This window comes from Cupressus sempervirens, chromosome 8, assembly GCF_028749045.1.
Source record: "Cupressus sempervirens isolate cs-2001-9-10 chromosome 8, ASM2874904v1, whole genome shotgun sequence".
Lineage (NCBI taxonomy): Eukaryota > Viridiplantae > Streptophyta > Pinopsida > Cupressales > Cupressaceae > Cupressus > Cupressus sempervirens.
In genome coordinates, this window is record NC_143125.1 from 794,373,231 (window position 1) to 794,400,895 (window position 27,665).

At 37.1% G+C, this 27,665-nt stretch overlaps 1 protein-coding gene across 2 annotated transcripts in view; it reads left to right on the forward strand.

The window, feature by feature from the left end:
• The window catches only part of YDA (Protein kinase superfamily protein), a 63,118-nt gene that overhangs the window by 16,386 nt on the left and 19,067 nt on the right, over positions 1 to 27,665 (forward strand). For both annotated transcript variants that reach the window (XM_089795365.1, XM_089795364.1), the window contains 4 exons: positions 7,235 to 7,322; positions 7,490 to 7,552; positions 14,986 to 15,146; positions 15,277 to 15,352. In XM_089795365.1, coding sequence (XP_089651491.1) covers positions 7,235 to 7,322; positions 7,490 to 7,552; positions 14,986 to 15,146; positions 15,277 to 15,352 — 388 coding nt within the window. The remainder of the gene's footprint in view (positions 1 to 7,234; positions 7,323 to 7,489; positions 7,553 to 14,985; positions 15,147 to 15,276; positions 15,353 to 27,665) is intronic.

The window sequence follows — 27,665 nt, forward strand, 5'->3', positions numbered from 1 at the left end:
ATCCTGTGTCTAGTATCTCGCACATAGTACTTGCGAGAGAGGTTGGTGAGACCTTGAACATTCCATGAAAGAACATTCATGGAAACAATTCTTGCATGTCGTCCTCATCCCCAAGAGAGGAGAAACTGTTGTGCAAGAATGAGCTGGAGGTGATTGTAGGGAAAGTGTCTCCCGCTTCTCCAAACCACCATTTGAGTCCTTGCCATGACCTTAATGGCTATGTGAGCGGCATAAGGGTTAAGACCCATGAGGGACATGGAAGCCGCCTGTGGAGTGCAGACTCAAGCGGGCCGAGAGGCATTCATAGTTGAATCCTTTCCCTGGAAACCAGGATTTGAAATGGGTGGTTGGATCACCGGAGTGACAAGTTGTCCACTCATCCTTACCCTTGCGTGTCACGGTTGTCCACTCATCCTTTTTGATGTTATCAATAGGCTTTTCTTGCAACTCGTTAACAAGGGTTGGCTTATGAGGCACGACTAGGGGGCAGTCCTTGATCTTGTGATCGACTGACACCTGCAACAGGTGTTCGATAGGTTCAGGTAAAGCACCCTTTGAGAGAAGGTATGCACTCCAACTTGAATATCCATAGATCCTTTAAGGTCACGAGAAAGGTCTACCTCAACGCAAACCCTCCTTTAAGGATATGCGTTGAAAAATTTCTTTGGCTCGACACATACCACCCTTCTGAGGGTTTGTGCAATAGCATGAATAAACTTCCAACAGGGAATTGGAATGCCTGGAAACTCGATCCAGATAGGGGCTTTTAGCTTTTTGTCATCTGATACTGAGAAATCGTGAGACCACCGTTGGAAAACCAACAACGAGGACCTAACTAACCATGACCTGTGGTTAAAAACCATGTTGGCTTGGGAGGAGTTTGCAAAACAAAACAAGAAAAAGCCCTTTGTTAGGCTCTGAATACCGTTAAGCCGGACTCCATGCAGAGTCTAGTTCTTGGTAATCCATTCTTTAAGCATGCTTTTAGGAGGAGTGCCACCCACAAAATACCCAATCAGGGTATGGTGCTCTAACCATTTGCATGGAATCCTCAAACTCTTCAATATTAAGAACAATATCAAGGGAGGAGGGCTAACCTCGTAAAACACTTTTGGAACAAACTTTCTTGGTCGTTTGTTCAAAGGAGGCGCCATGAGCATTTGTCGCAGCAACTCTAGCACTAGTAGAACCTATTGGGCTAAAGTTGGTCGGAGCCATAATAAAAACCCCTATTGATCTCGCAATTAATGCTGTATGACAGGCACAAAACCAAAAGTTGATTTTAGAAAAAAATGCTATACAACATGCAAAACCCTAGCAAAGCGATTTTACATCCTCTATCAGATATTTTGATTTAAATATAATTAATAAAAAATTATAAAAATTATAGTATTTGCTAAATATTTAATAATTACTAATATACACTTACAAAATAACATGTATAAATTAAACAGTATAAAATTATAAATTTTCTAAATTATATTTATTGAATTAATAAATATTAAACATAGTATAAAATTTTATTAAATATTGAACACCTTAACACAATATAATTTTCTATTAAATATTAAAGACAGTATGTATAAAATTTAATACGCATGCTATGCTCCATAGTATTATGCCTAAAATATTGTTCTTCACACAATAGTAATACAGATTCCAAAATACTTGGTGACCTGTGACCTACGACTTGCAACTTGGTGACTACAAAAAATTTGATTCTGGGACCTGCGTTCCATATTTTCCTTTGTGCTACGGTCAACCTACTATTTCCCTTTGGGCAGCGGGTCTCATAAAAATTGTTGAAAACGGAACTGATAAAAGTCAAAACATAAACCACTAAACTTTTAACATTTTCCAAATATTTCGGTGGTTTTAAAAATTTTTCTTGCAGCTTCTTTTTGGTAATTTCGGTCCCAATATTAGCTGCGATAATATCGGGAACAGTTAAGGTCTGTGAAATATCGCGGTATTGGCGATATACCACCGAAATTTTGAACTATGTTCAACATGAGCATTCAATTGTGATAGAATATTCCCAATTTGCTTTATCTTCTCAAACTTTCTCCATCTTTCATTCAAGAATCTTCTCGTTGCACTTGTTGGTTTTGGAAGTCTTTATTTCTTGGCCATGATCTTCTTGAAGTGATGAAGCTTTCATGCACTTGGATCAGTCAAAGCGAACTTGGATTTTCGAAAGAAATTCAAGTGTTGATGATTTTCTTTCACTTTAAGGATTGCAAATTTGTTCCTTCGTTTTAACCTCTATCTTGATCTTGTTCATTGAATTTGCATTTTCAACTTTGAGCTTCGATCTCAAACTATCTTCTTGCTTGAAGTCTTGAGCCTTGGGCTTGCCACCATCTTTCACTCTCCAGGCTTGTCCTCCTTCATAGTCACCTTGCAAAAACAAAAAGAGAAATTTTATTAAGCTCACAAAATGATAAGCATAAATGTTATTAAGGCAGTCTAGATTTGCCTTAAATCAACCTTTCTTCAAGATAGGATGACTTCACCATTTCAATTTTATCAAGATTTTGATCAACATGTGCAAAACTTTACCTTGTTGGCTGATGTCTAAAATCTGAATGCTTACTTTTTCTTTCAATGTGGGTTCTACTTGAATTTCAAACTCTAGTGTTTGATTCTTTTTTGTTTCTTCACAAATTTCTGATTTTAGCATACTTCAATTTTGATTTTCTTTGTTTTTAAGCCCAAACTTTTATGGTTTGGGCAGAGATTTTGATAAGCTAGGATTGGGAATCCCATGTTTTGAAGAACATTGCCCAATATTGGAGCTCATTTTCAGCCTGATTTTGCTTCGTTTTTGTTCGAAAACTTGACCCTTTTCCTTCAAACTTGTCGATCTTGCCCCTCAAACATCATTCTACATCCTTTTGATCAACTTGGAGTTGATATCTTTCATTGAAATATCATTTATAGGTGGGAAGAACTTTTGAATTTTTAGAATTTTGCAAGGGCGAAAATCTCGAGTTCTTGAGATTTCCGAACCTCACCTTGCATCCGCATTTTGCCAATTCAAGTTCAAATTCATGTTTGAAATGGCATTACTTCATTTTGATTCTCAATTTGATTCGCAATTCTAGTTAGTTGGAAGTTCATCACCATAAGAATCCAATCCATTTTCATTTTCATTTCTCATCATTTTTTCTCCAAGGATTTCGTTGATTTCATCTTCTCTTCTTCAATTTTGTCCTTTACCAATTTGGCATTCAACTTTCACCAAGGCAACCTTCTTTCTAGGGCGGATTTGTTGTGAAATTATGATTAAAAATCCCATGGTCATGAAAATTCCACCCAAGCCTTATCAAGGTGAAGATTTTGGATTGTTGGGACTGAAATCCCAAGTTTTGGAAAATTTCACGCAATATTGTTTTGAATGAGATTGAATTCCATACTTTTTTATTGATCTTTTTATTAACTTCATTCAATTTTTACTTGAGCACTTATTATGTCACGGGCAGAGGTTTTGAGCTCTTGCAATTGGGAATCCCATTTTTGAAGAAATTTCGCCCTTGAAGCTTTGTGGCGGAGATTTTGGAAAGTTGGGACTAGAAATCTCTTGTTTTGGAAAAATTTGCCTTGAAATCTCACTTCAATTTTCATGCGACTTGGCTTTTTGACGCAGTGCAAGGCTGGGTTTACCCCCCTTGAAGGTGACCTAGCCCCTAACAAGTAAACCACACAATAGAAGATAAATCCCCCTTGAAGGTGACCTAGCCCCCAACAAGTAACCCCACAATGGAAGATAATCAATAACGCAGAGATTCAAATCCAAAACAACACATATTCTCATAATATAATCATAAGATTTACATCCAATATGCCAGGCTGTAAGGCCTTTTCGTTTATGGTCATTACAAGGAAGAATTCAACTCAATTCTCATATGTGCAGATCCAGCTCTTAGCTATAATCCCTTAGGATGCTTGTAGCTACTCCATGCTTCACAACTTGCTACTCTTGACATCACAAGGCTCTATACTTATACCAAATCAATCCACTAGTCGGCCTGGCATATTACCTTAAATAAACACTTAGGACAGGCCCCAAGTGTACAAACATAACTAACTCATCAGATAAAATAAGACTACACAACCTTAGATATAGGTCCACACGCTAACTAGCGATCCAGATCCAAGATTGCATAAGATAACTCCCACGGATCAAAGATTGCAAAACAATCTCCAAAGTCTATTTAACAAAGGAAGAACACGCTACTAGCAGCCACCAAAAGATCTCTAACTCCAATGTGAACAAGCCAACATTAATACAAACATAGGAAATGGTCAACAAGGATGCCCAAAACATAACCCTAAGCTCGTAGACATAGGGTCCACGCAAAACCATGCTTGATGCTCCTACATCAGACATCCGAGGTAAATAAAAAAAGTTTGTCCCACACATTGATGCCAGAAGAAATATCTGCACTCAACTTCATTTTCACCAAAGGTTTCCAATTCATTCAAAGACAAGAGAACACATCTACAAATCAACCATATCCTGCTTCATCCATTGAAACATCAAAATCGTATGAATATCAGCAACCCAGTCAACATGCCTACTCACAGGAACCAATTGAACATCATAAGGCTTCACAAACAATCTCCGCAACTCATCGCAACCAGCAATAGTAACATCCTCAAACATGAAATCCATGTCAGCAACATCATGAAATTCCAAAACCACAACAGTAGCAACATGTAAGTCCTCAACCGTATCAGCAACAAGTAAATCCACATCAGCAACAACATGTAAATTATCAACACAGATGAAACTCTCTGCACTCCCCTCATACACAATAAGATGCTCAACAATTCCCAAGTCAGATCCATCCATCTGCTTATGGAAACCAAAAGATACCTCATAATCTTTAGCAAAGTCATCATGCACCATTTCAACAATCCGTCTTCTTTGAATAATCCTTCTAACTGTCTAGACAACTCTCCTTTTGATCAGTAGATGCCAATGCAAACAAGATGGCCTCATATTTTAAATTTTCTCGTTGAATTTTTCCCAAAATGATCCAACTTATCCATCAGATTTCTCTCAAAGTGCAACTGCCTCACGTCAGCGATCTGATTGCCAGACACCAGTTGCCTTATACTTGACAATCTACAGTCCATCTTCGCAACCTGCCTTGATTCGATGATCTGTTCACCCAAGGAAAACTTCATCTCTCACATCAAGGTTTCATAACAAAAAATGATCCATTTGCGAGTCCTTGACAATTGCAAGTCAGAAACACGATCTGCCACCTCACAACAAAGAGATCTAGGGTTCCATAGTCGACAAATCCGCCGGATAACTACCACAAGATCAAATTCTGCTTTGATACCACTTAACGCAGTGCAAGGCCGGGTGCACCCCTTGGAGGTGACCTACCCCCAACAAGTAACTACACGGTGGAAGATAATCAATAACACAGAGATTCAGATCCAAAGCAACACATATTTTCATAATATAATCATAAGATTTCTATCCAACGTGCTGGGCTGTAAGGCCTTCTTGGTTATAACCATTACAAAGAAGAATTCAACTCAATCCTTATATGCGAAGATCCAACTCCAAGCTATCATCCCTCATGATGCTCTTAGCTACTCCATGCCTCACAACTTGCTACTCTAGACATCACAAGACTCTATACGTATACCAAATCAAGCCACAAGTCAGCCTGGCATATTACATTAAATAAACAGTTAGGAGATGCCTCAATGTACGAACTTAACTAACTCATAAGATAAAATAAGATTATGCGACCTTAGATATAGGTCCACATGCTAACCAACAATCCAAATCCAAGATCGCATAAGATAACTCCCACGGACTGATGATCGTGGAAACAATCTCCAAAGTCTTTCCAATAAAGGAAGAACATGCTACTAGAAGCCTCCAAAAGATCTCCAACTCCAATCTGAAAAAGCCAATAGTTATGAGGACATAGGAAATGGTCCACAGGGATGCCCCAAACATAACCCTAAGCTTGCGGACATAAGGTCCACTCAAAACCATGCTCGATGCTCCTACATCACCTTCATTTTGCAAGAAGGGCAATGCCATTCATTACTTATCATATCCAAACTTGTAATCCCCTCTAGAACATGGTGGAAATTTTAAGAAGTTGGGACTTTGCTTGGGCAGAAATATTCTCTTCAGCTTGGAGGGAGAAATGATTAATAAAAATTATAGCATTTAAATATAAGTTTTCTTGTACTTCAAGTTATATTTTTATATAAAAACTGTCAGAATGTTTGAGAGTGATTTCATGTTCATAGGAGTTACAGTAAAGATTTTAGATTTTGGGAGTTTCCAAAAAAATCCAGACTTTACAAATTTATGGAATCAACACATGTTCATCAATGTTATCTCCCACAACTTTTCTTGACTTTCTAAGATCAAGTTGAAATTGGAACTGGGATTTTCAAAAGATTTTAACTTATTTCATCAGAAATCCCTTGATTTCAACTTTACATCCTTGACTAGTTTGGCCCAACTCTCATTTCTACCTCTGACCGACTTGGCAACCAAACATGCCAAAGTCGCTCAAACTCATCTCTCAGACTTGGAGACTTGACAATTGCTACCAAGTCCACTTCTCCTATAGCCAAGCAAATAGAGAGGGTCCTTTGTAATGGGGAATGGTGTGAAAACCTCACGACAGGTTGGACATGGGTAAGAATTCTGAGCAGTCCTTTCTTGTTTTTGAAGACAATTTTGTAATAGAAATTTATTGTCGAGTGCAAACCTGAATTGCATTTTTAAGCAATCTTTTATTTAGTCTGATTTATGTCTTGTTGCTATCTTCTCTAGTATCTAATGTTATGGTAGTGTCAGGTGGTGTTAGCATCAAGTCCCCCTTTCCTGTCTAGTACTTCTTTGAGCATATCTTATTATACTTTGAATTATTATCATGAATACAATCTGAAGTAAACAATTTAGTATAGGGTTCTAAATATTATCTTGTTTTTCAAATTTAAATTTATTGTCCTAGTTATTATTTAGATTTGCAATAGTATAGTTCATTTTTTTTGGAACATGGGCATGTTATACTTTTTTTTGGAACATGGTGCAATTCTAATTTTGTTTTTATTTTTGACATCATTATATTAATGGTCATTGGATACAATTTATTCATCTTTAGTAGCTATTCAATAATCATTATTCAGTGATTGGCTGAGCTTATGTCTACTTCTAACAGCCTTGTCAATTTTGTAGTGAAACTGGAAAAATGTGTGCAATGAAGGAGGTGATAATGCTTTCTGATGATCCAAAGTCCAAGGAAAGTGTAAAGCAGTTGGAACAGGTAAGTTCCATCATAAAGTATTCATTCTCAAAGCTACTGATTTGATTTTGAAATCAACCAATTTATGTATTGAGAATCAACTTAAAGATTCCAAAATTACACAAGTAATTTTTATGTATTGGAATCTTTTTCAATGGAAATTGATGGTTGCTAGTTGCCTTTGACAGGAAATCACCTTACTTCGACGTCTGAGTCATAAAAACATTGTGCAGTACTATGGAAGTGAAATGGTATGTGCGCTATTATTTTTATTATAATTGAGTTTTCTTAGTCATGGGCCAGGTACTTTCTATTTGTTATGCTATTTGAGTTTTTAAAAGTTTGACACTAGAGATTTTAGACATAATAAAAACATTGATTAAAATGCCAACATGGGTAAAATGTTGGTTAAAACACATTTTCACACATTTAATGCTGGTTAAAATACATTATTCATGCATATGTTTTTGCTGCAAGCCCTATATTTCATCTTTTGAGATGCCAATTATTAATTTAACACACCTGGTAATTAAATTTTGCAAGAAAATATGGTTTTATATAATGTTTGTACTCTCCAAGTTGCCAAGTTTTTGCCAAATTCTTGACAAGTCAATTTTTTTATGCTTGTCGAGTACTCTCCGAGTCCGAGCCTATGAAGTTTGTTTACCGTACTGGTAAAGAAATCAACACATATAGACAATGAACACGAACACGAATAGCAGAATTATATTCGCATATGCCAGACATACATTAGGCTTCATAATATTCACAATAGTAGATGATTGATGCTTTACAATGATCCCAGACGGGGTATAACTACTACCGCCGAACCTTCCCGAAGGAGTCTGTCGGCCACAACATTAAATCCGCTACAAACTATTTACCCGTCGGCTACAAAATACAAACACTGCCGATAGTCAATCTGTCGGCTACAGAAACACCGCTGGAACCATCCAGTCGGCTGACACCATCCCCCCCAAAAAGAAAAGTCGCCTCCGGACGACAATTACAAAATATCTGAGACAACTTAACAAACAAAATACATTATCAGAGTGACTACAACAAGAACAATCTGCTTCTGTCACATCACTTCCACATTCATCCCGTTACATCTGTAGCCTCTGCTAACACAATACTGTCTCCTCAAGCTGACCTGGATAGCCACCTGTGCTGCTTTCTCTGTTTTCAATTCCTCGATACCCTGAGCCAAGTGTCACTACACTGCCTCCAACTGGATGATTAGCTCCTCCCGAGCTCTCTACGCATCCACCAAGACAGCCTCACAGCCAACACCTGCTCCCACTGTCTCTGGTACACAAAAAGTCCATGCTTGCAGCAACTTCAACTCTTCTCAACTGGTCAGACTCCTACGACTGATATCCGCAATGACAGGGGGTCCAGGGGGCAACGCCCTCGGCGGGGTCGAGGGGTAGCGCCCCAGGTGCGCTCCCTGTTGCAGTAAAGGGCGGGGTCGAGGGGCAGCGCCCCTCGCCGCCAAGACCAAATTAGCACTTCGCAACCCACATAGAAAGGCACGGAACACACCATTTCTGTCATTTTCTGTCGATTTTGCACTTTTTCTGGCAACCACGGATGCGTCCCCTTCCCTTTGGCATCATCTATAACTCATTCTGAACAATTTGATTCTGTCGTCATTTTTATTTTTATTTTTATTTTTATAGAAAACCCTGCACACCCATCTTCTACACAAATTCAACAATCTCTCCTCCGCAAATGAGAAACAAAATTCCAACAATCTTTCACTGAAACCACTCGGACAATGAGAAGCTCAACAATTCTTCCGGCAATGAAAGCAAACAGATAGATCACGCTGTAGAAGACTTCCCGCGGGACAGTCCGCAGACATTTGCCGCGGGATGGTCTGCGGACAGCTACCCGCGGGACATGTCCGCGGGAGCCACCCACGGGACAGTCCGTGGACCTCTGTCACGGGACTACCCGCGGGACATGTTCGCGGGAGCCACCCGTGGAATAGTCCACGGACAGCTACCCGCGGGACATGTCCGCGGGGACTACTCGTGGGACAGTCTACGGGAGCCACCCGCGGACCTCTGCTACGAGACATGTCCGCGAACACCTGCATCTGCCCGCAGGACTATTATATTACTAACTTCTTCTTTTTTAAATTATTATTATTCATTTTTTCTTTTTCTTTTTTTTTTAATTTTATTTTTTAATATATATATATATATATATATATTTTCAAAAAAATACAAAGCACCTCAACTTTGCCTCTGACCATCGCCATTCAGCAACGACAAGGGAGTCCCCTTCTGCGACAACGACAGAGTCTTCCTGGCACCATATATTTTGAATTTGGATCCATTGAATGCCGGAGGTACCTTCTGCCCGTCCAAAGTTGATAATCTGATCGCTCCATTGTCACTGACCTTTCGAATCTGATATGGTCCAACCCATCTTGCCTTAAACTTTTCCACTTTGATTTCATTCCGACCGTTGTACGCCTTACGTCTGTTCTGTGCCACCTCCGACGCCCACTGTGCCCTCGGTCGTCGCGCAACTGGATTATTTTCTTGCTGTTGGTGCCCTTCCACTAATTTTATGCTGCGGTGTAACCTTTTCTTTCCGCGCGGTCCATTCACCATGTACCGGACAGTGGGATCTTTCGTTTTTCTGTGTTCAGACTGTATGTTCTTCCCCTTAGCTTCAGCCATGGCAGCTTTTCCTTCTTCTGCTTCCCTGCATTCCTCCGGACATTCATTTTCCTGTGTTTTTTTACGTTCGTCGACCATTAACATATTGCAACTTGGAAACAGTTCGTAGTCTTCTATCTGCCAATGGAACAGGCCATTCACCGAGTCTAGGTCGTCATCATTCGGTCCTTCGTCAAGTCTCAATACTCCTTCGTCTGGTTCCATTCTCCTCTTTGCTTCGTTGTCACTTTCGCCGTCACTTTCTGAATCTGACGATGCTACCTCCTCACCGACCATTTGTGTATGCAGGTCAATTGTGAATCTTTTGTCTCCGTGTTCCATTGATAGGGTATTTCGTTTTCAATCATGTTTTACTTTTGCTTGCACCAACCAATCCCGTCCCAGAATAGCATCATATCCTTTTCTTTTTAATGGAATGACCACAAAATCTAATAAAAATGGTTGCGTACCAATTGTTACCAGTTGCGCTTTCAAGATTCCCAACGGTTTGATTCCATGTTGGTTTGCCATGAGCAACTGGGATGTAGGTGGCCACAGCGTCAGCTTTCCCAACTTCTTCCAAGTATCCTCCAGTAAGACATTTACGTCGGACCCTCCGTCAACAATTGTCTCTGTCAAAACATTTCCCAAAATCCCCATCTCGACGACCGCCAGATGCCGTCCGGATGCGAGTGCCAGCAGCATTGGGTCTATTGTCATGACTTCCCTATTGTCCCTTCTTGTGTCCTCCATTGCTTTCGAAAACGGTGTATGATTCAGAATGGCCGTCCGTAACTGGGGCATTGTGAGGTGGTCACTTATCTTGACTGGTATCTCCGTTTGCAAGATCTGCTGTACAATGTTTTGTTCTGCGAAGCTCTTTGCCAAGGTGCAGGTGATGTCCTTCAACTGAGAGGTCCTTGCCAACGATGCTTTTCCAATTTCCGCTTGCATTTCCCCCAATTTTCTTTTTTCCTCCGCTTGCCTCTGTGTAATTGCCAAAACCTCCTCTACATCCGTGCCGACAGTGATCAAGTTTCCTCCAGACTTTGAACACTTGGAATCTTTGTGATCGCCGGGTCCGCACCATCTGCATAATAATTTCGGTGTGTTTGCTGTTGTACAATCCCGCGCAAAATGACCCCACAAATTACATGCTCGGCATTGAACAATTGGCCGTCCGTTTGCATCATACTAAATTCGACTTCGGCTCCCATTATTATTGTTATTGTTGGCATTGTTGTTATTTTGTCCTCTGCTATTATTCCTATACCCTCCGGATGTGGCACCATCAATGTTTGCATTTCCGTTACTGCCCAACGGGGAAGCCTGCTGCGTAAGAAGCACTTGCGGAGATCCTCTTGTCTTCATGTTAAAGGGACAGTCCTTTGTCGAATGGCCCATGATCTGACAGATGTCACAAAATTGGTTCTTTGGACACGATCCTTTAGTATGACTGTCGGTCTTACACTCCGTGCACCACAGTTCACTACCTTTTGGCTCTTTCTGCATGTTTTTGAACTCCATCATGCGAACCATATCCTTTTGTAGGGCACGAACCTTCTTGCTGCTGCCTTCGTCGTTGCTGCTATCATCTCCGGCAGGCTTGTCGTCATTAGAATCAGAGGAGCTAGTTTTCTTCTTCTTTGTCTTCTGTTCACTTTCAAGGTCCAGTGCTCTGTTATATGCATCCACATATGACGACGGTGGTACAATTATCATTTTCCTCCGCAATTTCAATCGTAGGCCGTCCATGAACCATCTTTTCTGCAATCCGTCCGTCGGCTTGCTTTTCATTTTGTTTATTAAGTTTTTTAATCTCCTGCCGTAGACGCGGACAGTTTCGTGCTTCCTTTGTTTGGTATTGAAAATCTCTGCTACGATTTCATTATCATCTCGCAAGAGTTTAAATTCCGCTAGGAACTCCTTTTTAATGTTATCCCAGGTATTCAGCTTTTGTGGGTTCGTATCCGAAAACCAATTAATCGCCACACCTCGTAGGGTTACCAAAAATTGCTTGACCCATTCGTTGGCATCTGTGATTCCATTTGCCCGCCAGATCGTCTCACATGTCTTACAATGTCGGATGGGGTCGACGGTACCATCGCCTTCAAACTTCGGTAGCTTTTCTTTGGGTCCCGCCATCACGACACTGGAGGTCTGCACTGTCACACCGACGGTCTGCACTTCCGCACGGCGGTCTGCACTCCCACACCGGCAGACTGCTCTCCCACATCGGCGGACTGCACTCCCACACCGACGGATTGCTCTCCCACACCGGAGGTGTCGACAGCTACGAACCTTGGTGAAGAAGAAGGATCTTCTGAAGTTGTTTCCCACGGAGGTCTATCTCGAACGAAGAGGTCACTCCACGCTCGTGCTCGCTCAGCATTGCGAGCCGTGCGAGTTGATGCTCTTCCGTCTGAATTTTCTTCCCTCGGCGAACACAATTTCAAGAACTCATCCCGTGCTTCTTCGACCAATTCCACTTGCTGTCGAGTCTCCTCCAACAATTCTTCTGTGCTCCGGTTTCTATCGGCAATCTTCTGAAATCTTCGTCGGCGTTCGGCTTGCTGTGCTAGAATTAAATTCTCTTGCGCAGTACGAGTTCCATCTTTTTCTTTGACCTTATTCCGATCTTTGTTAAGTTGATTTGGCATTAATCTTCATTCCTCCCGCCTTCCAGATTCATAAGGCAACGGCGCCAAATGTTTACCGTACTGGTAAAGAAATCAACACATACAAACAATGAACACGAACACGAATAGCAGAATTATATTCGCATTCGCCAGACATACATTAGGCTTCATAATATTCACAATAGTAGATGATTGATGCTTTACAATGATCCCAGACGGGGTATAAATACTAACACCGAACCTTCCCGAAGGAGTCCGTCGGCCACAACATTACATCCGCTACAAACTATTTACCCGTCGGCTACAAAATACAAACACTGCCGACAGTCAATCCGTCGGCTACAGAAACACCGCCGGAACCATCCAGTCGGCTGACAAAGTTCAGAAGCAATGAATCTGCTAAGAAGCTAAAGGGTGAGGCTATAGGTTTAGTTTTTAGGAAGAAGTTTTCATGTTCAGTAAGGGAAGGAAATTATAGAAATAAAATATAGCTTCACGGGAGTTACAGAGGCAATACAGAACGAGCTATATGATAAAAGGAAAGAATTTGGCAAGTAATCTATAATACTCATCAGGTAGGCTGTGTGGATTTATGTCTATGAAAGATGACTTAAACAATAAATTATTGCTTCAACCTTCTACAGAAATTCAGTTGTAAGCAGAGATTCAGAGAGAAAAGAAAGTTGCATGAGGATAATGAGAGATGCAAGAGGATGATTTTGTGTGACGCATTCAAAGGACAGAAGGGAATAATTAATCAAGATAAAATCTGATGTAATTAGAAGGTAGTAAATAGACAAGCTGCTTAGAAATGTTAAATGCTAGATGAATCATTCTTTCAAATTTTTTAGTATCGTTTAAATATTGTTTACTCTACCACAAATGCAGTGGATCCTAGCAGAGCCTAGCGGACAATAATTTAGGAAATTAGGCAGAAATAGGATTAAGGATGCTTTCATCTACATTACTGGAATAGGTAAAAATGAGATTTAAACATGCTGTACGCATGAACACTAAAATTAGCAAATTAATTAGAGTAATTGCAAAGTATGAAATATCTGACTCTACAATACCACAGTTTAGTAATGAAGATTTGCAAATTCAATATTTAAAAAAAAATTAGTGTACCACAGTGGCATCTTCTACGTCCCAGGCGTTAGTCTTCTACATTAATCACCTTGTGTAATCTGCATTTGTTTACGCTAAACTGTGTATACTGAGTGAAAACATTAATCTATCAGGAAAGGTATTTGGTGAATTTATATTGTTTGTATGCTATCATTGCAATGGGAATTTCTACAGCAAGTTTGTATTAGCCCTATGCATCTGTTAAATTTCAATAATTTCAGTCTTTATCCACTGTGATTTCAGACTGGTATTTGGACATTATATTTATTCACATTTTGGGTTATTTTATTTATAGTGTTGTTTGAAATGGTAGGTGCCATTGTAGCATTCTTTCAATTTGTACTCTGTGCATCTTGCAACATCTGAAGTTAGGCATTTCAGATTGCATCTGTGAGCATTTACACTTTGAAGTGTATTGGATGCACTTTCCTTGGAAATGAGATAGAAGTGGTGATATTTGTTTTTCTCAATAACTGCCATGCTTGATGCAAGCTACAATCTTTAATGCAGGATTTAGCATCACGGGAGGGTGGAAAATTACTGAGGTTTTGAATTTATAAAATTTTACCCAAGTTTTCTCTCTTAAGCATGAGATAGGCCTTGCAGTTATGGTTGTTCTCTGTGAAAATTACCACTAGATGAAAGATCTAAGGGATTTTAATTTTTTTCTCGATATTGTTGACCTTATCCTACAGTTTTCTTTCAGTTTTGCCATATTTAAACATTGTTGAATCATCACGGCACATTTTATAATTGCGTCTGTTGCTATTTGCAAATGTCTCCCTGGACTCGTTAATGATTCCATTGGAAACACTGCCTAGGTTTAGTGGCATGAACTTGAGAATTCCTTTTACATCTAATGCAGCTTAGTCTCAGGGACAGAGCTTGGAAAAATACAGATGTCAAGGAAATATTGTTTTTACCCACATGTTATGAATAGTGACTCTTATTATTATTGTATCTGCCAATATCACAGTGTAGTTGCAATTTCTCCTTAAACATCCTACCGGAATTCAAAATTTAGCTTTTAGATGGCCTTAAGTTGCTTTTTATATTCCATCCAACTTACAGTGGAGCTTTTTTAATTGATTCTGATGAATTTTGAACATTCTTAAAGAGCTACAATTGAACCAAAACAACATGCTCATGTTTATAAATGTTTTTAAGCATCTTATTGAAATAAACTCTTGTTTGTGTGTTTGGGACACTAGTAGTTAGACACTGACTTTGTTGTGTGTGCAGATTGCTGATAAGCTCTATATATACCTGGAGTATGTGTCTGGTGGTTCTATCCACAAACTGCTTCAAGAATATGGCAAATTTGAGGAGCCAATCATTCGCAGTTATTCCAGACAAATCCTCGCAGGACTGGCATATTTGCATAGCAAAAGTACCGTACACAGGTACTTATACAGATCTTGTGTTTCACAGTGAAAGTTCCAAATAATAATATTTTAGAAGGTATGTCAACTTTAACTGAATGTTTAATGTTAACATGATTCTCACTCTTAATGATGATTGATGATTTTACAGGGACATCAAAGGAGCTAACATCCTTGTAGATCCTAATGGTCAGGTCAAGGTTGCCGACTTTGGCATGGCTAAACATGTAATTTTCTTATAATCCACACAAAATAAATAGTATATAGAATATTTTTCTTTCTTATATCACAGAATCTTACGGTGCAATTGATTTTTTTGGTGAAGCTGGCAAAAATGATTACTGTGCAAACTCAAGTTGACAAGTAAATTTAGAAGCTTTTTGTTGAAGTAGGGAAGTATTTGCCAATCAAAACACTAACCTAACCAGATATAATCACTGAGTTGTGAAGGGCAATATACCAAATTTTGCTTAGCATGAATTCGCAGTTTTCCCCCCTATACAACAGTCATTAGTGCAGTTTATTTTTTAGGGGTGGCTGGGGAAAATTATTCTTGTGCGAACTTAAGTTGACAAGTAAATTTAGAAGCTTTTTTCATCATAGGAAAGCATTTGCCAATCAAGATTCAAAACATTAGCATGAGTAGATAAAATCACTGGAACTATTGTGACCTACAGTTGTGAAGGACAATATTAATGATTCCATAGCATGAATTCATGGCCTAAATGGGCTTTGTGGGTGTCATTTTGTTGAGAGTGAGACCAATTTTGCAGCATCTTATTACAAATCTACTACCCTTGTGAAGCCTCCTTAATCCTTTTTGTCAAAGTAGGGAAGCATTTGCAAATCAAAACATTAACCTAACCAGATATAATCACTGAGTTTTGAAGGAGAAGATACCAAATTTTGCTCAGCATGAATTCACCCCCCCGCCCCCCCCCCCCCCCATACAACAGAGTCTTAAGCACAATTTACTTTTTAGGGGTGGCTGGGTAAAATTAATTGTTTGCAAACTTAAGTTGACAAGTAAATTTAGAAGCTTTTTCATCATAGGAAAGCATTTGCCAACCAAGATTCAAAACACTAACACGAGTAGATAAAATCACTGGAACTATTGTGACCTACAGTGAGTTGTGAAGGACAATATTAAAGATTCCATAGCATGAGTTCACGGCCTAAATGGGCTTTGTGGGTGTCATTCTGTTGAGAGGGAGACCAATTTTGCAGCATCTTATGACAAATCTACTACCCTTGTGAGGCCTCCTCAATCCTTTTTGTGCTTATTGGAAGACTTGAGTTATAGGGTGTTTCACGTAGTCCATTGAAGTCCTTGATATTGAAATACATCAATCTCAAATATCTCTACCGTATTCAGGCAAGAATGAGAAACCTTTAAAATGACACTAACTGGTAGCTACTAAGCCTGCTAATATGCATATGCTCAACACCAAGTCACCTATCTTGCTTGAATATCAAGCATAAGTTTGAATTTTTTCAAACTCTAAGGCATTTGATTAAATGAATTTACCTAATGCGAATTAAACAGATGAATTTCAAATTCCTTTAATGGGGACAAATACCTTTAATTTTGAAATTAATAATTAATGTTTTAAAACTGTTTAAAAGATACATACAATAATTTGTTGTGTTTTTGATATTTATAACCTAAGTCACAAGGTTTGAGTTCGAGTTCGAGTTTGACAGCTATGAAGTTCGGATACAATTCAACAAGGCAAAAAAATTGATATTAAATTCGCCTTAAATAACTTTAAAAAAAATTTAAAAAAAAAAGTATATATATATAGGTTATTTATATTTAGATGTTTATAAGTTTCATTTAAAGAATATTTCAATTCAAATGTACAAAAAAAGCTTCTCTCCAACTACATATCTCATAAATTATCAAAATAGTTTGACATTACAAAATGGATTTGAAATCGTTACATAAAAAATATCACATTAATAAGATATAAGCCATAAAAAATAGTAAAATAAATAATATGTTTAAATTTTAAAATATAACAAAATAAAATCATCTAAATTATTTAAAATATAAAATAAAAGTACAAAAAATTATTTCTCTTCACTAATAAACAAAATTAAATTAAAAAACAATAATCTTCCTATTTAATCTCATACAATAAAAAAAATAAAAAATACTGTAATAAAATAAATATTAATAATCATAACTAAATGTTAGAATTCTGGATTGCTGCAAATGTATTAACACTGCCATTGTATTTGATATGTGTTTTCCAAATGCATCTCTCCTTTTATTAATAACCATAAGTCATTAATAGACATGTTCCTATAAGGGACATGTCTATTTGTCATTTTATATAATTAATATTATAACATATTTATAATACTCTAAGTTGTCGGTTCGGATTCTAGTTCGGATGCGGGTTCGACATTTGGTTTTGAAATTCGATCAAATTTTTTTGGGCTGGGTTCGGGTTTGTTTTGGGTTCGTTCGTATAAGATTTAAAATATATATATATGTAAAAATATGCTGTAGCAATCCAGTTCATACATAGTATGCGAATCTAATGATGTGAAAGCTCAAAACGATGGTTTTTTAACGCTGCATACACTTTATTAAAGACTTTTAAGGCCTGTTTGGTAGCTGGAATTAGAATGGAATTGGCATTCGTAATTCTAAAAAAATTCTAATCCATTGTTTGGTTCTGCACAATCGGAATCAGAATTGGGAAAAAGTAGAATCCGGCACCCATTTGACCCCCAAAACAAGAATTCCAAATTCTTTAAAATACTTGTTATTTGGAATTCCCATTTTAATTCCCATTTTTTAAAAATGAGGATTTCAACTAAAGATTCATCTGGAATGGAAAATGATCTGAAATTGGCAGTGAGGCTTGAAAATGGAGAAGGTGAGGTTGAAATATTTGCTCAGAGTTGTTCAAATAGCTTTATCAAAATTGAAGGTGGGGAGATTTGTGGAAGAAGAAGAAGAAGAAGAAGATGCGCGAACGAGATTTGGCGAGAAAGGGGAAACAACGGGGTGTGATGAGTGGGGTTTGATCCCGAGTCATTCTGTGGGGGTAAGTGACTTTGAAGTAGAAGCGTAGGTGAACATTTTTACTGCAGAAGGTGTCTATAGGAGCTTCTATTCGCTTTACTTTGTTTTTGATGTTAATTCAAGCATTGCACGGTCTGTGTTTCCAGTTCAAGGAGGAGAATTTGAAATGAGGAAAGTATTTGATGAACGGGGAAATCTTATTTCATTATTTTTAAATGCATTTAGATTTTGAAGATGTGATCTTGTATTCAGGGTCGTGGGAGAAGACGGTGACAATGTGGAGGTTTTCAAATTTTAAATTATGGAGTCCATTCACACATTTTTCGCATTTTTTCGCATTTTTTGTGCAAGGGATGAATTTTCTTCACTACCTCTATTGATGGTACTATTTGTGTGTGGAGTGGTGGTCATCAAAGGGACATGACAGACATTGACATGAAAAAATTACAGGTCTCTTTATAGATTCAACGATGGATATGGAATGTTTGATTCTTTTTGGTTTGAACCAAACAACCTGGGAATACCAAATTCGGGATTTCAAATATTTTTTTGATTTGAACCAAACGGTCCCAAACTAAATTCCCAAAACTGTAACCTAGATTTCAAGTTCCAGAATCCCAAACCTTGGATTCCAAATGCCAATTCTCAAATCATATTCCATCAACCAAATGGGCCCAGGTTGAAAGAAGCCCAAAAATACTTTTTTAAAATGTTGAAAAGTCAACACGTTTTTGGCATTTTCCCAAATTCGCTTGGAAGTCGCACCAGATTTTGCCTGGGCTCGTTTTCCTCTGCCAAATTCGCACCAAATTCTTTCAAATTCGAGTAGGGTTCGAAATGTAGAACCCATAGCGAATTTGCCAATAAAAAGGCGAATGTGAAATGAATCCGAACCGACTACGAATTTGGAGGAATTGAATTTCGAATTTTGCCTTCCAGTAGCGAATGTGGTAACTTGGATATTAATACTATTATTATATAATTATAATAAATTATAATAATAATATATATCACCATAGTTATATATTATTATTATATTCAATTATCTCATATAAAAAACACACATATATAAAGGACAAATACATTTGAATTGACCAAAATTTTAAACACTCCCTCTTAGTCAAGAAGGATAAATACATTTTGATAATCAAAGGTAAAGGACGATCAATATTTTGAAGAACTCAAAGATGATCATCAATTTGTCATCTAAGCTCTTAATTATTAAAATACCTAGTATGCATTTACACAAACAACGCAAAGATAATCAACATGATGACATCTAAGCAGTTAGTTGTTGGACTCATAAAATGCATACTTACCTCATAGCCAATATGCATCTATACAAACAACTCAAAGACAATCAATTTAATGACATCTAGGCACTCAGTTGTAAGTCTCACAAGATGCATATTCTCATGATTTAAATACAACACTTACTCAAAATGAATAACATAGTTATAAATAAGATTATCTCCTTATAAGAACTTTCGCAAAAATATCATATGAAAGACATTTCTTTCAAAAGATTCACAAAACTACAACAATTTTGGATACAACAATTAATATGAATCTCAATTTATTGAGATTTGTACTCAGGAAACATTATCATACCAAGATCTTCTTTGAATGTTTCCACTTTGGTTTTGGCAAGGGACTTGGTAAGGATATCAACAACTTGATAATCTGTAATGATGTAATTTAGCTCAATTACATTTTTCTTAATCATATCTCGCACATAGTGATATGGTAACTCAATATTTCAGACCTATTATGAAACACTAGATTTAGAGAAAGTTTAATACAACTTTGGTTATCACAATAGATTATAGTAGGTTCCAAAGGTTTCTTGAATAGATCAAAGATAAGCTTTCTTAACCATATTGCTTCCTTGGTTTACTCATGAATTGACTTAGAGCATTTACTGCATATATATCAGGTCTAGTATTTACTAAATACATTAAAGATCCAATAATTTGAAGTTAAAGAGTTGGGGCAGCATTTTTCGTTTCTTCTTTTAGTTTTAGAAGATTTGTTTCCAAGGGTGTCTTCATAGTTTTGTTTTCCATTATTCCAAATCTTCTTAATATATCTAATGTATGACATAGAATTTAGTCAACTGAAGCTACCACACATCAACACTCCCTCTTAGCTAGGAAAGGTAAACACAAGACATATATTATGTCATTGGTATTATTAGGAATGACAAGTTTTAAGGACCTCTTTGATCAGAAGATATCCATCATTTTTATATCACATTCGATATCATTAGTATTGGTCTTCCAGAATATTGACATCCGATATTCACCAAGTACTCAACTAAGGTGGGATATCACATAATAAGTATACAAGTTATTGTAAGATCATCACCTTACATTAACTTCTGCAAAAACAAGTGACATCATTTGGAAGTCGTCACTTCATTATGATGTACACAAGGGGTAGGCCCATTAAATCACATAGTCACTAGATATATTCATGAGTTACAGTCCCCTTGACTGCTCCAATTTACTGATCGCTTGGAGAATCCATCTCATCATTGTTTACTCCCTCTAAATCAACATGATCAAGATCACCAAAGGTTGACTAAATCATATCCTCTATCTCCCTCTCTTTCAGGGTTGTCTTTAATAAAATATCAGTCTTCCTCTAAATCTCATATCAATCATCAATGTCCTTTCATATTCTGTAGCCATTTATATGTAGACTCTATTGACCTCTCACTTTGGCACTACTAGCCATTTATATGAGAGTTACTTATGTCTTGCATTGGCATGTTAGGTTTATTACTCATATTGTCATGAAAATCAAGATATATATACTCTATTTGTCAAATAAAATAGTTATACTAATTCATATATCAAACTATTCATTAAAACAAAGTATATAGTTCACCATACAAATAATAACAATAATACAAAAGCTAATTTATAGTATTAAAGTGTACCTCCTCTTGTTTGGTGGTGGGACACACTCATATGTGTCACATTGTACATACTCTACCTATTTGATGGCCTTCGTGTATATCATCCATTCACCCTTTGGTCATGTAAGAGCTTAGCATGTTGTTTGTTTATGTACCCGATAGCAGTGACTATTTTGTTTACTTGCGCATTGCTACTTCATATATAGATTAGCACCCTGAAGAGAATGATATTCCACTCAAAGGATTTATACTCTTTGATTACTTTGACATTTAACCTTAGCTTTATCACTATTCAATGAAGAATATAATTGTTACTAGTAGAGACAACCATCGCACATACGCTGAAGGTGATCAAAATAATCAAGCTCTCTCCCAAATCGATAATGATAATAAGTTCTGTTGTGATACACATCATCTTTAATCGATAACCACTCCCAATGAATTAATATGATATTGCATCTTTTGATGGGACTCTTATAGTTAAAGGAAGATGCCAAATTGATGAATCCCTTTAGAATGTGGGACTGATTTTCATGTCATCTTCTTAAGCCACTCATACATCTTTATAAATATAGATCTTACACACTCACCATAAGTCTCAATTAATAATGGTGTACATGAGATTTTCAGAAGTCTTCTCATAAAGTTTAATTTCAACACTCCTTATCAAGCAACGTGACTTCATATTATATTTCATTTACTTCAATAATGCAAGGGAAGCTTTAGATATACCTTTCCTTAACTTACCTCATTATGTGTTGGCCCCAACACCTGGTACCCTTCTGTTAACCTACACTATACATGCCTGCAGGTCACGTTCCTCCTAATGATGTTGTGGTATCCCCTGCAGTGGAGTAATCATAATTCTTGTGTCCCTTCACAATTGCGGTATGGATGCTATTTTCTTTCCCTAATTTAGCACGGTTCAATCACATACAATAAGGTGGTCCCTCCTTTATCACAGTCAAATGTAAAGTATGATTTGGTTTGGTCTCCAAGCATTTTGTTTACCATCAATCTTCAATGTATGTCACATAATTTTCAACCACGTTTAGCTTACTTCGGTGATGAGTTTCTTTTTATTTTTATTTAAGTTTCACTTTCCACTCAATGTATTTAGATGTAACGTTGAACTTGCTGCCTCCGTGGAGTTTCCTGTGCCCAGGGAGAGTCTACTGTACACGTGGCAAGAATTATTCTTTTAAATACTTGTTCCTTATCACGTCCTTTGAGTCTCAAGTGTAATGTACAGTCATTTACATCTTGTCTCCAATCCGAGTCGAAAGATCAGATTGAATTCCACAAAAAAAATCACCTTTATATTCTTGAGCAACTCGTAGACAGTCATTCCTAGCATACTACAGTCGATGATTATCTATATCAACCTTCGATTTAATAGTTTGCACAGTATTGTTGCTCTCATTTCCAGGAATTCCAGATCTCTTCTTCCACTCAACTGTGGTCACTTGGTAAGATGAGATCTTGTGAAGCTTCTCAATAAGCTTTCAATCTGTGATACTGTCATCCACAACAAGACCATGCAGAGGCAATTCTGTTACTAGAAGTGTTGATATGGACAGAGGTCGAGATTGTCAAAACCATATTGCATATGCGATCTAAATCAAGCCTACAGTCTGGCAGCTTCACGATTCTAATCCCGTAGGTTATAATTCCATATATCTTGATGTTCCTTCCACACAGACAAATTTGATATTGGATAGATTCAACAAATCCTTGCAATAAGATAATGATTAATCCTCATCAATATAGTATTATCTGCCACTAAATGGTAACATCAATATCAACGTCTTGCTGTTCGAAGAGTTTTCACTCTGTCAATATTTTATAATTGCCAAACATGCAATAGAGTAATATCCATGAGATTGGGTACCACTTATAATAATCTACAGATGAATCAACCAAGCTATTGACGCTTTCTTTCCATCAGCTAATGCAGACTCAGGAATGTATCTGCTCTGATAGAAAGTCGTTGCATCAAGAGGAGATTATTGCACTACTTGCAGTGCCGCCTGGTTGGCCCAAAGTATCTGGTTCGACTTTGTCCATGTACCACTGCGTCTGTTGATAAATCTCTGCCCCATATACATTTTGAAATCTGCACATAATACTGAATGCTAGTATGATTGTAGAAGCTCTATGTTTGCTGTTGATTTGGTTACATATACCCTGCTGCAATAGATTTATGCCATCACATATTCATGTGTAACACGTGTGTTATTTTGAAACAGATACATTGAAATTTTGAAGTTATCAAATTCCTTGTGGACATCTGATCGAGTATTTGTATTTGTTCATCGCTAGCAGCCTGATGACTTTTATTGATCTGTCACATCAGCAAACATGGAAATTTTCTTGACGATATGTTATGTGGTATGCAGCATAGGATACTCTCGTGTTTGTAGTGCTCTTCCCAAGAGTGCAGTGTATCCTCTATGTATATGCTCGATGTCTTCTTTAAACCAATATAAGGTAAGAACTTAAGTAGGGCGGGTCCCTTTTTGTCAGTAAGTTCTGTCTGCACCCTCAATTGATAACCTGGCTCTGGTATAATGAATTCCTCTAGGTTTTGTTTCGTCTCGTGTAGCCTTTTACACACGTGCAAACACCCACAAAGTCTTCTGATTCTTTTTATATGAGTTTTAGTGCAACTGTCCTCCACATGCGACTTCCATCCTTAAGATTTTGTTCTTATTCCCAGGGGTTCAAACTAGGCTTTGATACCATGTTAGAATTCTGGATCACTGCAAATGTATTAACACTGCCATTGTGTTTGGTATGTGTTTTCCAAATGCATCTCTCCTTGTATTAATAACCATAAGTCATGAATAGACATGTCTATTTGTTAATTTATATAATTAATTTTATAACATATTTATAATACTATTATTATATAATTATAATAATATGTATCACCATAGTTATATATTATTATTATATTAAATTATCTCATATAATAAACACACATATATAAAGGACAAATGCATCCGAATTGACTAAAACTTTTAACACTAAACATACAAAACATTAATATATTACAAATAAAAAATAAATAAAAATATACATAAAATATAAAAGTTTTTCTAAAAACAATATATAAAACATTTAACTTTGGTGAAAAGTAATAAAATATAATATATATTATAAGACACGTTGAAACTTATAATCACTCTTGAAAAGAATTAATAAAAAAGTAATAAAATTAAAGCCAAAAGGCTGTCGGTGACTAGGAAAGTTTGGAAATGGCGGAGCTGCGGCAAGGCTGAATAACAAAGATGAACAACCAAAGATGGATAGAAACTTCATTGGTCAAAGATGAACCGCAGTTTCAGATGCCAAAGATGAGAAGGTTCAACGTTAGCTAAGGATGGATTGACAGCAACTTCAGATGCAAAAATGATTTCCAATGTTTGTTTACACCCTCAGAAATGCTTTGACCCTTAGATGCAACATTGTACTTCGACCCTCAGACGCATATTGTTTAATGCAAGACGACAAGGCAAATATTGCCTAACGAATTTATTGACGAATTTAGTGATTTTTTTCATTTTTCTGGGGTTCGCCGAATTTCGAATCTGAAGTTGAAAATTCGGCGTATCTTGTGATTTAGTTTATAACTATTTAAAGATATATACAATAGTCTATATAAATGATAGCATTATTGTTGGAGTTAATGTTCTAACAATAGTCAATACTAATTGTTGTACACGTGGCAAACCTTGTTGAGTTGTTGGCAACACAAGTTTAGTTTAGGTGTGAGTCAAAGAGTTTTAGTTTGAATCAAGTTCTTGTTGTAGATGTGTTGAGTTAGGTGTCCATAAGTTTCAATTAGCTGTCAAGTTTGTGTGTGTTGTCAATTTGTTGGTTAACAGTTTGTCCCTCTTGCTAACTTGGCTTTACCTTGACTCTAGATGCCCAGAGTGTGAGGAACATAAGGATGTCACCAACAAATGGGTCAGTGTATGTGTTATATCAGTGCCCTTTGAATTATAAGGTACAACTCCCTTATATGCAAGATATGTAGTGAATTATGTTTTAATAGATCATTGGGATGGGGGGTATGCTCTTAACCTAAGAGTAGAAGAGGATAAACCAAGATGCTCATAACTACAAACACCCCAGGCAGTAATAGATTTGGGCAACCTATAACACCTAGTGGAATGGATATCACAAGCTACCTTAAAGCCCTTTTAATACTACACCTAATCTAAATTAAATGCAGATTAGTCCTGCTGAAATGCAATCTAGGGAGAGAGCAGATATGCACATGAAAGATGAAATGGAATCCACCATGACTGATAACCCTCTACTAAAATGGAATCTAGTAAGATATTCTTAGCTTCAAATACATCTGTCCTACAATCCCATAGAAACTACTTTACTATGCATGGTTAGCTCAGTTGGAGGAGATAATAAACAGAACATTAGAAATGCTGATCCTAAATGGAATTAAGACCACACAAAATCTAGTTGCAGATATCAATCAAATCCTCCATTTCATACAACCTCTCGATTCTCACTCAGTATCTGGAAATATAGGGGGAGAAGTTGCATAAAATTGTCGATCCCTTGTATTAACTTAGAAAATTACATACATAGGCCCCCTCTTACGGTTCTTGGCTAGTTACAAATTTATCAGTTACATTAACAGAGCATTTGAATCGTTCAAAAATCCAACAGTCACCGATTACAATTCATTGCATCAGAGAAAGAAAACATAAATGATTAGAAATCCTCAAAATGGTTCATATTCTTCTTTGATATGTTGGCGCCAAATTCATATAATTTGAATCTCAACGATCATAGCAGGTTTAAATCTCCACCGCCGATCTCCTATCAACGATCACGATCAAAACCTAATAATCCTCCTTATTTCTCCCTTGTCACTTCTTCGCAACTTTCTTTCATTCGATATCTTTACTTGATGCGGTGATGCTATCCAACAATAATTATTTCATTTCACAATTTCGCAGCCTGAAATGTTTTGAATTCTTTTTAGCTTGCGACCTTGCGATTCTGCTTATTCACCACTTTGTAGCTTGACACGTCTTCATTCTACTAACTGCAATGACTTAGCGACAATTGCACATTAACTGTGATCATGTGTTTGCAACATTGAATTGAGAATTTAGCTGAGTGCGTGCGATGTTGCAATGATTGGCTTTCGTTGCTTCGTCGTATTGACTCAAGGTTGCATTTAACCACCTATGACCATGCGAACACATACTTTCGCTCTTTTGTGACCTTAACCTCGAGTTAACTTTATTCACCTGCGATGATGCAATAATTGTTTGGCTTAACTACTACCTTGTTTCTCACACCTTCGCAACTTGAAAACTGGAGTTTATCTGATCTCTTGCAATGTTGCGAATACATGCTCTCGCTCATTCACAACCGTAACCCAAGATTTACTTTAATTTCTTGCGAAGTTGCTGCGATGATTGCACATTTAACCGCCGAGGACGTTTCTTGCAGCTTCGCAACTTATCTTTCATCATATGGAATGTAAGTTGCGATGTTGCGAAAACTGTTGATCTGATCCTCATCCGACGGTTTGGAATCCACCAAGGGCAATTGACCTTTCAACCTATGACGTGGAGATTCAGATGCATTTTGCGTTGTTGATTTGATTTCAACTTTAGTCTTTGCCACCTTTGACTTGTTTTTCGCCATTTTTGCATCAAATTCAACTAATCTTGTTTCTAGTTTGTTCTTGTGATTTGCACCTTGGTCCTGAGCTTCGATCCAAATGCTTTTAGTCTCCATCTATTCTAAATACAATGTGATCTCTTCCTTCAGATGTATCATACCTTCAATAAAATACTTGATCATACAGTTAGAGTTTCCAAACAACTTTCTTCTCATCTGGGAAATGCATAAACTTACCCTCCCTTCCCTAATCACCTAATATGAAAGAATGCATTAGATTGCTTTTGAATGCCCACCTAGGTGTACACAAAGAAATAGATGAAAAGAGAAGTCCCTTAAAGGCAATCTAGACATAGACATGACATCACATTGACTCAACCCTAATCCTAGGAGTTTGAAAAATATAGGGGACTGAAATCATGGCAACACAATCATGAAGTAGTTTGTTGTCAATCTAATTAGCAGTCATTTAGGAATGTTGTTGAGTCAAGCTATTGTATAAATTTGCATCTATTATTTAATAAAATTAAGCTAGAAGTTCCTCTTTCTTTCTCTGTTTTAAATCTGTTGTTCTATTTTTCCAATAATTATAAGATCTTATTATGTTTTAAAATTCAATGTTTTTGTATTTTGTCATCTGTTGTTTGACCTTGATGCTGATTTTTAAAAATATTTTAAAGCAGCAAACATTTTCTGAATTTCAATCACAAGTTGATCACACTTACACTACTGGCAAGGAAGAATTCAGATGTACAAATCAACAGCTAATATTATCTGTGTTAGCATTTACAATGAGAAGGCAAAAGTTTATTCATGCAAGTTGTTTTCCACCTTTTTCCTTCTGGTCATGATTTCTATGCATAGTTGCCAAAATCGATTAAATTGAAAAAACAATTTTTTGTTTGTTTTA